The 13,177-nt window shown below is 34.7% G+C and overlaps 2 protein-coding genes and 1 pseudogene across 2 annotated transcripts; 2 read left to right on the forward strand and 1 right to left on the reverse strand.

The window, feature by feature from the left end:
* The first annotated feature begins 3,242 nt into the window (after positions 1-3,242).
* Positions 3,243-3,784, forward strand: LOC131181405 (germin-like protein 8-11). Its single transcript, XM_058149460.1, has 2 exons — positions 3,243-3,343; positions 3,427-3,784. Exons 1-2 carry the CDS (start codon positions 3,243-3,245, stop codon positions 3,782-3,784), a joined length of 459 nt encoding a protein of 152 aa, XP_058005443.1.
* Positions 3,785-6,104: 2,320 nt separating this feature from the next.
* Positions 6,105-7,127, forward strand: LOC131181704 (germin-like protein subfamily 1 member 13; annotated as a pseudogene).
* Positions 7,128-8,337: 1,210 nt separating this feature from the next.
* On the reverse strand, positions 8,338-12,070 carry LOC131181406 (protein CROWDED NUCLEI 4-like). Its single transcript, XM_058149461.1, has 6 exons — positions 11,932-12,070; positions 11,557-11,849; positions 10,772-11,042; positions 10,579-10,662; positions 8,591-10,435; positions 8,338-8,469 (listed from the first exon to the last, which is right to left on the reverse strand). Exons 1-6 carry the CDS (start codon positions 11,938-11,940, stop codon positions 8,338-8,340), a joined length of 2,634 nt encoding a protein of 877 aa, XP_058005444.1. The 5' UTR covers positions 11,941-12,070.
* Positions 12,071-13,177: the final 1,107 nt, after the last annotated feature.

Raw genomic sequence — 13,177 nt, forward strand, 5'->3', positions numbered from 1 at the left:
AGAGCAACCATAGCAAGTAAGACTCTGATAGAACTGTGCTTCACAATTGGAGAAAATACTTCATTAAAGTCAATCCCCTCCCTCTGAGTAAAGCCTTTTGCTACCAACCGTACCTTATATCGAGGTGCTTCAACCCCTGGAGTGCCTTCCTTTTTCTTCAACACCTATTTGTAACCTATCACATTTTGTCCCTTAGGCAATGTTATAAGCTTCTAAGTCTGATTCTTGTGAAGAGATTCAATTTCTTCACTTATAGCACCAACCCACTGATCTACATCTAAACAAGAAATAGCTTCTCTATAATTGCTGGGTTCATGCACATCAACTGTCTCAGTAACTGAAAAGGCAAACGCAACTAGATTTGCATATGCATATCTCTGTGGTGGTCTAATCTATCTTCTCTCTCTACCAGTTGCAATGCTATATGGTTCTTCTTGCTGTTGCTCAGGTGCATCCTCTTATTGATCAAGATTTTGCACCTCATCCTCTGAATCACTGGACTAAACTGCTGAAGTATTAATATCATGCTCCACCTATTCTCTGACACCGTAATCAGATTCTGTTATTGACTTCTTCCTCTGACTATCTAATGAAGCAGACTCATTAAATGTCACATCCCTGTTGGTAATTAATCCTGGATACTTTGGATCATTGCACCATAACTTGTAGCCTTTCACTTCAGATGCATACCCTAGAAGTATGCATTTTCTTGCCCTCGGCTCAAGCTTACCATCTCTTACATGAGCATAAACAGGGCAACCAAACACTCTCAGCTGAGAGTAATCCGTAGGTGAACCGGACCAGATCTCAAAAGGAGTTTTGCACTTAATAGCTGTAGATGGAGATCTATTAACCAAGAAATAGGCTGTATTAATTGCTTCAGCCCAGAAATCCTTTCCCAATCCTGAATGTGAGAGCATGCTTCGTGCTTTATCATAAAGAATTTTGTTCATGCGTTCTACAATACCATTCTGTTGTGGTGTCCTTGTACAAGTGCAGTGTCTCACTATACCATCATTGCTGCAGAATGCATCAAACTCACGATTGCAAAATTCCAACCCGTTATCAGTTATAAGACACTTGGCCTTCTTTTTTGTCTACTTCTCAATCATTGTCTTCCACTTTACAAAGGTTGAAAATGCCTGATCTTTTGTTTTCAAAAAATACACCCACACCATCTGAGAGTAATCATCAATCAAAGTCATGAAGTACCTGATACTGCTCTTGGAAGGGATTCTGTTAGGACCCCATAAATCTGAGTGGATGTAATCCACTGTTCCTCTAGTCTTATGCACTGCCTTTTTATGGAACTTTACCTTGGTCTGTTTGCCAAACACACAGTGTTTACAAAAGTCCACAGATTCTATTTTCTGCCCATCCAACAAATCTCACTTGCTTAACGTAGATAATCCTCTTTCACTCATATAACCAAGACACAGATGCCACAATTGAGTCTGATTCTAATTATTGCTTCTGGTTGTTACTGCCGCTTCCCCTAAAATTGTACTACCCTGAAGAAAATATAATCCTGAAACCAAACTGCTCTTCATAAGTACCATAGAGCCCTTGCACACTTTGAGAACTCTATTCTCTGTATTGTATCTAAATCCATGAGAGTCAAGTGTCCTAAGAGAAATCAAGTTCTTTTTTAGTCCTGGAACATACCAACACTCTATAGTTCTGACAACGACATCAAACATTCTCAATCTGATGTTACCAATTCCTTCCGTAGATAATACATGATCATTGCCCAGAAACACCTTGCCACTCATCTATTTGTAAGTGACAAACCAGTTCCTATGTGGACACATGTTATAAGTAGCATCAGTATCAAGAATCCAGGAATTGTGTCCATGATCTGAACTCACGGATAAAATTTCTCCAGCACTGTCATCACCATCAAAATCGATAAAACTATTAACCACATTCTCAGAAATTTATGGTGGTTTCATTTTTTATTTTTTAACTTGGGACAGTCTCTCCTGTAGTGACCTTGCTCCCCACACTCAAAACAGTTGGCCTTTTTCATTCTTGACTTAGATCTGGCCTCAGATTTCTTCCTATTGGAAGAAACCTCCCATGAATGTGTTCTTTCCTTGCTCACCAAACCTTCCCCCTCAAATCATTCTCTATTATCTGGAAAATTCTTTTTAACTCCTTCGATTTTAAAGAATTACTAACATCGTCTAGTGAAATACTGTATTTCCCATACAACAGAGTATTAACAAAAGTCTCATAAGAGGGTGGCAAAGAACATTACACAATAAGGGCCTGATCCTTACTATCAATCTCAATATCAATATTCTTCAGGTCCATAATGATTGAATTAAATTCATCCAGATGTTCTTTAATGGGCGTACCTTCGCTCATTCAAAGATTGTAAAGCCTTTTCTTCAGATACAGGCAGTTGGTAAGCGATTTGACAGAGTATAACTCTAATTTCTTCCATGTTGTAGACGTTAAGCTTTCAACTGTAATCTCGCATAAGACATTATTAGTTACGCTCATGAAAATCATACTCAAGGATCTCTCCTTCAGATCAGTCTTCTCCACCTTTTTCATACCTTTTGAAAAGTTATCCTAGATTTCCTTCCATAGACCTTGTAGGATCAAGGAAGAATTGATTTTAATCTTTCACAGACTGAAACTTGATCCACTATCAAACTTCTCCATCTCATACTTCATTAAAGACGACGCCATCTATAAACCCTAGGTTCTACGCACAAAGCTCTGATTCCAATTTGTTATAACAGGAAAGCAAATCTAAGACACACACACAAATCGCATAATCACACAGTATAGAAAAGAGAAGAAGAATAACACAAGATTTAACGTAGTTCAACCGTAAGGTCTATGTCTACGGAGAAAACAAGAAAAAAAAAGTTCCACTATGATGAAAAGAGCAAGATACAATCACTCAGAACTCTCAAACCCTAACCCCAGTATGTTGCCCTAATATCTCACAACTCTATCGCAAAGGGTAGAATATTATAATATTTCTATCAGCCTGTGACCTACGCTACCACCACAGATCTAACTTTTTATCCCAATCGGGTCGCAGTGTAAAACTTATGGGTCGGGTCACAATTCGGGTCCATGAAAAATATATCCAAAACTCAAACAACAAAAATAACATTCCCTTTATCTATATATGCGATGAGGTTTATTAGCTTCTGTCCATTTAAACAAGATTATTAACTGATATTGATTCACAAACTTAATTTTCCATGCAGTGTTCGTGAATGGAAAGTTCTGTAGAGACCCGATGCTTGCAACAGCAAACAATTTCTCTTTTTCGGGTCTCAACATCCCAGGGAATACATGAAATCAAGTTGGATCAAATGTAACTCTTTTAAATGTTGACAAAATACCAGGGCTCAACACTCTTAGTATATCTATAGCTCGTATTGACTTTGCGCCAAACAGAGGTTTAAACTCACCACACATTCATCCTCGTGCCACAGAGATTCTAGCAGTCCTGGAAGGCACCCTGTATGTTGGTTTTGTAACATCAAATCCCAATCGCCTCATTACAAAAGTTCTAAATGCAAGAGATGTTTTTGTATTTCCAATTGGTCTCATGCACTTTCAATTCAACATTGGAAACACTAATGCAATTGCTATTATTGGACTAAGCAGCCAAAATCCAGGAGTCATCACAATTGCAAATGTAGTGTTTGGATCCAATCTGCCAATTAACCCTGATGTTCTAGCCAAGGCTTTCCAATTGGACAAGAATGTGGTGAACTATCTTCAGAAACAGTTCTGGCTCAACAACCATTAGAGAGTGGTTGATAATATATATTTAGCAACTTCCATATTGTTGAAACACAAATAGGAGGCACTAATACGCCTCTCAGTGTTGATGTTGAGCCCACCATAATATTGCAGATTGTTTAAGCTGTCTTTTTTAATTATTCTTTCTAATCGGCTGCAACGTGGGCAACATTATCTCCAATTTTATTTTTTAGACCAATTGCAATTAATATTTGAAAGTGAAATAAAATTACTAAATTAGAATAAAAAGATCAAATAAAATTTACAAAAAATTAAAATGTTTATTTTCTTTTTACCGTTGTTAAGTCAAAATGAAAATTAATAAATAATGAGATTTAATTCATGTATTTTGATCATATAACCTCACCTATGGCAGGACCACATCTTAAAATAATTTTATAAATAAGACTAATTAAACGTAAATATATTACCACAATGAAATGTTTAAAATGCCGGTAATGAGATTCAAATCTATGACCCTTAAAGTTGAAGACTCTGTTTGTGAATCTATTATTGGATGCTGCTTCAAATTCAACACCAATAGCCTTGACTATGACCATGTCTCTGAGTTAATAACTTGTCACATCATATGTATAATTAATTAGATATGTACCTATAATGTCTGAAATTGGATTGCTTTACTACTCCACTCCTTCCGCAAATTTTATTATTTTAGTATTTGTAGAAGCAGTCATTAACCACTTTCCAAATTAATGGATTATTCATTATCACCCTTTAAAATAATTTTTATATTGGAAGTTAATTTAATTTTTTTTAAAAAAATTAAATTGACAAAAATCCCATTGAAATATTACTTTGATTGTTCTTGAAATGGATGTTAAATCGCATCTTGTTTGAAGTTTATGATCTCAAATTTTATCTCAATAAAAATCCAAATTATTCATCGGTTAACCATAAAAAAAAATATAGATTATTTTAAATTGCGAGTCATTTTATGTTAAAATATTGAATTTATTTAAAAATAATAATTTTATTTATTTAATTCTTAGATCAATGTTCAAATTAATTGGATTAAGTCCAAAACATTACTAATCAGTAAATAGAGATCTTAAATGAAAATAGAAAAGAATTAGTAGGTGATGAATAAACAATTAGAGACGCTTATCTATAATTAAGCAAAATAATTTTCAAATAAAAAATAATTTTAATCATTATATTTCCATTAATGACATTTTTTTTCAGTTGTAAAATAGTTATCTCATAAGATAAACTTAATTTGTTCCAAAAAGCTATTTCTGACGTAGATATGGCAACATTTTATACGGTGATATTTTTCATCCCATTAATATTTTGAGACATTATTTAAAAGTTTTGAAATCTTTTCATTTTGTCTTTAATTTTCATTTTTCTTGTATATAACTCAGAATTGATTAGTTTTGGATTTTTTTTCTTAGTCTTGCAACAATGATATTCTTTTTTTTTTTTTCATTTAATTTCATAGACGAACCATTCTAAATAAACTTTTTTTTTTCTATAAGTTCCAAAATATAATACAATCAGCTTGGAACTAGTCAATTTTTTCAATTTCTTTTTCATATTTCTTTCCTTATTTTTGTTTCTCATTCTGCTCATAGAAAATTTTTAATCATACTAACAAAGACCAACTCTGTGTAGTATGTACTGAGTAATCCATGCGATAAAGTCGAACACACCATAGATAGACCTTTTCATTGAATGAAAATTTAAGTTATGGTATGAATTAATCAAGTCAAATATCAACCATTTATGCCCAAATTAAAATATTTAGAAGGAAAAAAAAAATCTTTCCAAATTGTAAAGAAATCAATCCATGCATTGTCTTTGTCCCAACCAAAGACAAAACTTGCCACTGCATTAACTTCCCATATGTTTTTACAAACCATATTATCAATTAAAATAGATGTTAAAATTGCATCTACAAAGGCTTCAACTGGGTTGCCAACAAGAAAATTTCAGTCATTTTCTTTTAATTACTCTTTGCTCGTTCCAGAATTGTTGACATACAAATAACTTGTAGGATACATGTTACTCTGCAATTACTCTATATTGATTAACTAGGACGAAAACATGGAAAAGAAGGAAGGACTGGTTCCAACCCAAATTTTATTGATGTAAGCATAGGAAGGTATTTAGACATGAAGAAAAATGTGTATAGTTGTTGTAGAATGCTTCATCCATGGAATAGAAAAAGCCAAAAATCAACTGCTGAAGACCATTTAAGCAATTCTTCATTAATTTAATGTAGGACTAGGTCAATGACTCCAAACCCCACCTATAAATACACTTGTTTCCCATGCAGGATTTCCTATCTCCACTCAGATCAAGCACTCTTCCTGAGTAAAAAGCTAGAGACATCCAGCCTAGCTTAGCCTAATTAATTACAACATGAAAGGAGCTCATTTCCTAGTAGCTTTTGTCCTACTGGCTTTGTCATCCTCCTTTGCCTTTGCCTTCGACGCTAGTCCTCTTCAAGACTTTTGTGTTGCCATCAATGACCCCAAGGATGGTGGTATGATTATTTTTTTTTTTTCTTTCTTTCTCATTTATTCCATACATTGTTGGTTGTGTGTTCTATTTCAGTATCACTTTTCCTTCATCTATGCATGTGATGCAATTTATTAGCTTCCATCCATTTGAACAAGATTATTATCTGAGATTGATTCCCCAACTTAATTTTCCATGCAGTGTTCGTGAATGGAAAGTTCTGCAGAGACCCGATGCTTGCAACAGCAAACGATTTCTCTTTTTCGGGTCTCAACATCCCAGGAAATACATCAAATCAAGTTGGATCAAATGTAACTCTTTTAAATGTTGATAAAATACCAGGGCTCAACACTCTTGGTATATCTATAGCTCGTATTGACTTTGCACCATACGGAGGCCTAAACCCACCACACATTCATCCTCGTGCCACAGAGATTCTAGTAGTCTTGGAAGGCACCCTGTATGTGGGTTTTGTCACATAAAACCCCAATCGCCTCATTACCAAAGTTCTAAATGCAGGAGATGTTTTTGTGTTTCCAATTGGTCTCATTCACTTTCAATTCAACATTGGAAATACTAATGCAGTTGCTATTGCTGGACTGAGCAGCCAAAATCCAGGAGTTATCACAATTGCGAATGCAGTGTTTGGATCTAATCCACCAATTAACCCTGATGTTCTGGCTAAGGCATTCCAATTGGACAAGAATGTGGTTAACTATCTTCAGAAACAGTTCTGGGTCAACAACCATTAGAAAATGTTTGATAATATATATTTAGTTGCTTATTGTTTTGATCAGTATACCAAGGTTGTAATACAATAAGAAGGCGCTAACACGCCTCACAATGTTGATTTTGAGTCGATAATAATACTGTGCTCTGTTTTCTTTATCTTCCAATGCCGTCATTTTCACTCTTACTTCCCATGTTTTCTTTCTTTAAGTTATTATTCTTTCTAATTGGCTGCAACCTAGGCAACATTATCTCCAATTTTATTTTTTAGACAAACTGCCATTTATATTTGAAAGTGAAATAGAATTACAAAATTAGAATTAAAAAATTGAATAAATTTATAAAAACATTAAAAAGTCATATTTTTGTTTTTTACCATTATTAGGCCAAAATGAAAATTAATAAATAATTAGATTTAAAACTTTGACTTTTTAAATAAAAGGTGGACAAATAGGTTGACCATACACCTAGTGGAAAGTATTACATATTTTACATCCACACACATCGTGAATCATCCTCATTGCACCTATATCGGGCCAAAACTTAGTAATTTCTGTGAATAGGGTTAATTGGACATAAATATGCCGCCACATCAAATTTGTTGACGATAACCTGAAACTCCTCAAATTAAATAAATCTTCCTTACCATCTAAATCAACCCATTAGAAATTTTGTAACGTGGAGTTTCAACTAAAAAGAAAAAGAAATCTATCTATTATAAATATCCAGCGTAGAGCTCATTTGGACTTCGTTTATGAATCTATTGTTGCTTCTTCAAATTCAACACAAACCAGTCTATGAGTTAATAACTTCTAATTGCCTTGACTATGATGACCATGTCTTTGAGATAATAACTTGTCATGACATACGTACAATGAATTAAATATGTTATCTATGTACCTTTAAATTCTGAAATAGGGTTGCTCTTCTCCACTCCTGGAAATTTTATTATTCGTAGAAGCATTCATTAACCACTTTCCAAATTCATGCATTATTCATTATCAACCTTTCAAATGATTTTTATAGTGGAATATCATATAATTCTATTAAAAAATTAAATCGACAAAAAAATCCCATTGAAAGAATTTTTTTTTTTTTAAATTTGATAATTTATTCATAAGAATCATAATATAAGTACAATATAATATCTCCCATAAGAGGAAGAAAATACAAATATAGACAATTGAAAACTTATGTTCAGATATAACTTTGGTAGAGGATAATAATCTTTTGGATTTTTAGATGGTAATAGAAACCTTGTAATGCTCTCTCAAGAATTACTTCTATAACCCAGAAGAAGAAAAAAATACTAAATTTTAATGGAGGAACATGCTACACTATCAGATTTCATTGATAAAAAATTTTGATGATTCTTTCTGCAATTACTACATCAGCATCTTCAGCACCTTCAGTTAAATGCTGATCTTCTGGTGCATTGATCTTGGTTGAAGTCACACTGACAATAGAAAATGGATTAAACTGTTTTAAACAAGAAGCACTTAATTTATCCGAGGAAATTTTAAAAAATTTAATTTTCCAAGACATAAGCTGTACCTGGGGTTGTTGGCATCTTTAGATATAGATAAATTCACAGCAGTACCTTTTGTTGCCTCCTCCTTTTAATGTTCTGTCTTTGCTCTGGCTCGGGATCAGTAGAAACATCCAAAGGAGAGTTTTTAACTCTCCTTTTCCTTCCAGCAGGACGTGCTTGTTCAGAAAATGAGGGAGCAATCTCTTCATTAGCATCTTTCTTTGTTTCAGATTCTTTATCACGTTTTCCCTTGGCAGTTTCATCTTCAGGGGGTTCAGGTGTCACCTCTGGTTCACCAATAGCATATCTCATTGGCTGTCTGTTGCCAGAACTCTCGATTGATTTCAGCTTTTGTCCATGATATCCACTGGAAGAATACAATTTGCCAGCAGAAGCCAAAATTGCATCATCATTATTGGATATCAGAGACTTTTCTTCACTCTTCAACAAGGGCTTCTCAGGAGAACTTTTGAATATCAGTTCAGTGCAACGTTTGATCCAAGAGAAACGAGCAGAATCAACAACTGATTTTTGCATAGATGGAGAATCAAGTCTTTTTCCATTGTTTGTAGTATCTTCTCTTTCATGTGAAACCAGATCAGTATCTTTTACAGAGGAGTGACTTCTCAAATATCTTATTGCAGAGATTTTCTGCAGGCTAGACTCCATGTTTGACTGTTGTATCTTAGCCACTTCCATGTTATCCAACATAAGCTTCAAATCTTCCAATCTTTTCAGGTGTTCAATCTGAGCACAAACCCCCTCTCTTTCTGTATGTAATAATTCCCTCTGTTTTTCCAATTTCTGAGTTTGATCCTTAAGTTCCTCAATGGATTTATTCAGCACAGCCCATTCCCTGTCCCTTCGCTCACGGTCTAAATTTATCTCTGTTCTCTCAGAATCAAGCTTCTTCATTTCGAAACCAACCTGCTCCAACTCTTTTGCTGCTTTCTCCTTAAGAGAAACAATATGTTGAAGTTCAATTTTCTTTTCTATCTCAAAGGCTTTCACTTGATCCCTTAAATAACTTTCTATCTCTTCTCGCCTTTTCTCTATAATGCTCTCCAGCTCTATCTTCTGCATTTCAATACCCAACAAGAAATCTGTATGTTCCTTCGGAATTTTGTTGAACCACACTGAATGCTCATACTCCATCTTGTTCATGAATTCCTCCCGTTCATGGTTAAGCGACTCAACATCTCGCTCATGTTGTTCTCGAATTGTTTCCTTCTCTAGTATTAGGCTATCCCGCTCATCCTTGAGTAACCTACAAACAGCTTGCCTCTCCTCAACTATATGCTCATCTTCCATCCGCAGTTCTTCCCTTTTTTCATCAATCAACTCCCATTCAGTTTCAAACTTAGCCTTTTCAACCTTCAATCTGTCTTCTTCAGCCATAAGTTCCAATTTCTGAGCCCTGACCATATCAACCTCTTCTTTAAGTTTCATCTCCAAAACCGAGAGCTCATTTGTTTCACATGCCATAGTCTCAAGTTTCTCCTTTGCACAATCAATTTGTTTCTTTTTGTCTTCTAAGGAATTCAAAGACTCCTGGAGTTCTAACTTTATTTTGTTAATCTCTTCTTTTTCTTGCTGTAGAAGTGCTCTCCTTAATTCACTGTCCTTCTCAGCAGCAATAAGACTTCTTTCTCTCTCATCAAGAATATTCATCTTCTCTGCCACATCTTTCTCCTCATCAGCCAACGTCCTTGACTGAACCTCTAAGTCATGTTCCCTGTCACTCAACATGTCCTCCCGTCGTTTAAGATCCAACTCCCTCAATTCCCAAGCTCGTCTCTTGGCCTCAATTTCATCTTCCACCAATTTGCAGTTCATCTCCAACTCAGCTTCTAATTCTGACTTTCTTGTTTTCAGAACAATCTCATGATTGGCAATAACTTTCCGAATTTCAACCTGCATTGTCCATTCGCAATCTCACAATGAAACATAAATAAATAAAAGAGGTATAAGCATTCATATTGGTAATAAAGCCCATTGTTTACTGCACACCATATATTTATTCCAATAAAAATGGAGGTTAAGATAGAATAACTTACAGATTCCTTGCCTGTCAGTTTTTCTTGAAAATCAAGTAACTCTTGCTCTCTCTTGTTTAGTAGAGCTTCCCTCTCAATAACAGCCTACATTCACCCAAAAGAAAACTGAAATAAATATTTTTTATCAAGAGACTCAGGAACAATTTAATAGGACGGCAATTCACACTGATATTTAAAAAATTGAAAATATAACTGCTTCTCTTTGAGTCGAGGAAGCCACAGTCAGCTCCAAGTTGGATTTCTTGTCATGCAAGTCTCTAAGTTCCTTCTCAATCCTTGTTTTTGAGTTCTCCAACTCCTTTTCCAGACGATTTAGCTCTTGACATTTGCTAGCAACATAATCCTCCCTCTGATTCAGCAAAGCTTGTCCATCAAGTAACCTTTCATGTTCCTGCCACAGAACTTTCCGTCTCTCACTCAAAGTTTGTCTCTCAATAACAATCTCCTTCTCTTTTGCATCACAACTAAGATATGAAGGGATCACAAGTTAACAACATTACTAAAAGAACCTAACAACTGAAAGACCAAAAGCAACCTTTGGCAAGGTTATTGCCATTTTATATGACAAATTATGCATCACTTAGAATTCAAAAACTGGATAAATGTATCAATATGCCTGTTCAGATCATTTTGCCATAATGTAAAATGCCCAAGGTCATCGCCATTTTACATGACTAAAAGCAGTCTAATATTCCCAATCACAATTATTGAAAATCCTAAATACTACTAAAACTCTAAACTTGCTAAACAGAAAATTTACAAGAAAAACAATGAATTTCATAATTAAGAACTATATCAAAATAATCCCAAAATCTAATTTCCCTTGACAGTATCATTCTTTCTCTAATGAGTGAGAGAAAAAAATATGCCAGCAAACTGAAGTGCACCAGAGACCATCACATCCATCTGCATCTGCTCCATTCAAATTTCGTTGACTAACTATAGTTTAGACAGTAAAAGGATGAATAAAATACATACTCAGCTTTGAAAGCGGTGACACGCCTGCCAAGATCATCTTCACGTGCTTCAACTTCCTTGAGCTTTCTTTCTGCAGCTCGACGATACTGGCTAGCTTCTGCTTGTAAAGCTTCTGCAGCAAGCAGTTTTGCCTCAGAATCCATGTATTTTTTCTGCGCAACTTCAACCATCCTACGTGCATCAGCCAATTTACATTCAGCAGCAAACTTGGTTTCAGCAGATTCAGCATGCATCTCATGCAAGGCCTTGGTTTCAGCAGATTCAGCATGCATCTCATGCAAGGCCTTCTCAATCTATAAAATCCATAAGAAAACAATAAGAATTATACGGATAGAGATGACAAAAGAATAAGGAAGAACCTAATGAAAATCTTACACTTGTCATACACTCTTTCTCAACTCCCAAAGCCTTCTTTAAACTTTCTTCTCATTTTCTTGCTTCAGCTAAAGCAGACAAGTGTGCAGCTTGATCACTCTTTTGTTTTAGTTCAGCTGCTTCAGAAGAGGCTTTGATCTGCTCATATTTTGAAGTAAAATCGTTTCTTTCCAATATGAGAAGACCCATGTGGTGTTGAAGGTCAAAGATCTACATTAAGTGACACTGTTCAGAAACACAGTGAAGCAAGAATATCGTTGCCAAATCTAGCTAGAATCTCTCCAGAATTTAAGTCTCTATTACATAATGAAGCCTAACAGAAAAGGGAACATTTAATCCACCTTTCCATTAAACCATTAGTTGCGGGCTTAAAATAAATTAAAAATTCGATTACAACAAGGATTACACCCAATATAAAATCAAACACAAGTATAGCATATTGGCTGACATTTTACTATAACTGGCCGCATGATAATAAGATCTGCTCTGATCATTCTATTTTTCATTTTCCCATAAACCTCAAAGGAAGACGACGCAAGGCCTGAATCAGATGCAACTCTAGAATAAATGATAAAAGTATTAAACATGAGTTTTAAACCATTACGAAACATTTCTCCTGATGAATAATTTTTCAAGTAGTGACTTTTGTAACTCTCCTTGATCCAGTAATGCTGCTACAAATAAGCAAAACAAATTAGACCCATATCTATTAATTGTTGAATAATTATGAACGAGAATGCACTTAACTTCTTCTCTAACAACTAAAATCATTCTTCACATTTTTAGTCCATTTTTAAAGCTAACTATTTGGCCCACCATAATTGATCACTACCCCTAGTTACAATTTATATATGACTGAAATGTCATGCATAACTATTAAGACCACCGGAATATAATTGTGATTGTGAAATTCTCAAAGCCATGATTCATTTATTTATGTCGCTCTTCCCCTATAATCGATTGAAGTTCCAAATTTTCAAAGAAAATTGGTTTCAATAGCTCAAATGTGCAATAGTTTTTGCACAAAAATACCAATAAACTGCCATAAGTATGAAAGACTCAAGGCGCACTAAAGCGCCCAGGGTCCTGGAGCCTTGACGCAATGCCCAAGCGCACACTTGGCAAGGTGAGGTGCAAAAAAAAAAATCATAAAAGTCAAATAAATGTGAATACTCCAATAAACTTCAAATAATAAAAAACTAAAAATAATAATAACTAATAAACATTCAAGTAATAATTTTTTTTT

This window comes from Hevea brasiliensis, chromosome 7 (assembly GCF_030052815.1).
Source record: "Hevea brasiliensis isolate MT/VB/25A 57/8 chromosome 7, ASM3005281v1, whole genome shotgun sequence".
NCBI lineage: Eukaryota > Viridiplantae > Streptophyta > Magnoliopsida > Malpighiales > Euphorbiaceae > Hevea > Hevea brasiliensis.

Excerpts from the sequence above, each read along its gene's own strand:
- LOC131181405 (XM_058149460.1), top strand. The coding sequence starts at position 3,243 with ATGGAAAGTTCTGTAGAGACCCGATGCTTGCAACAGCAAACAATTTCT. Across the intron at positions 3,344-3,426 it reads GAAATCAAGTTGGATCAAAT|AGGTTTAAACTCACCACACA; the intron begins GTAACTCTTTTA and ends TGCGCCAAACAG.
- LOC131181406 (XM_058149461.1), bottom strand. Across the intron at positions 11,043-11,556 it reads GTCACCGCTTTCAAAGCTGA|TTGTGATGCAAAAGAGAAGG; the intron begins GTATGTATTTTA and ends TTCATATCTTAG. Across the intron at positions 10,436-10,578 it reads AACTGACAGGCAAGGAATCT|GTTGAAATTCGGAAAGTTAT; the intron begins GTAAGTTATTCT and ends TGGACAATGCAG.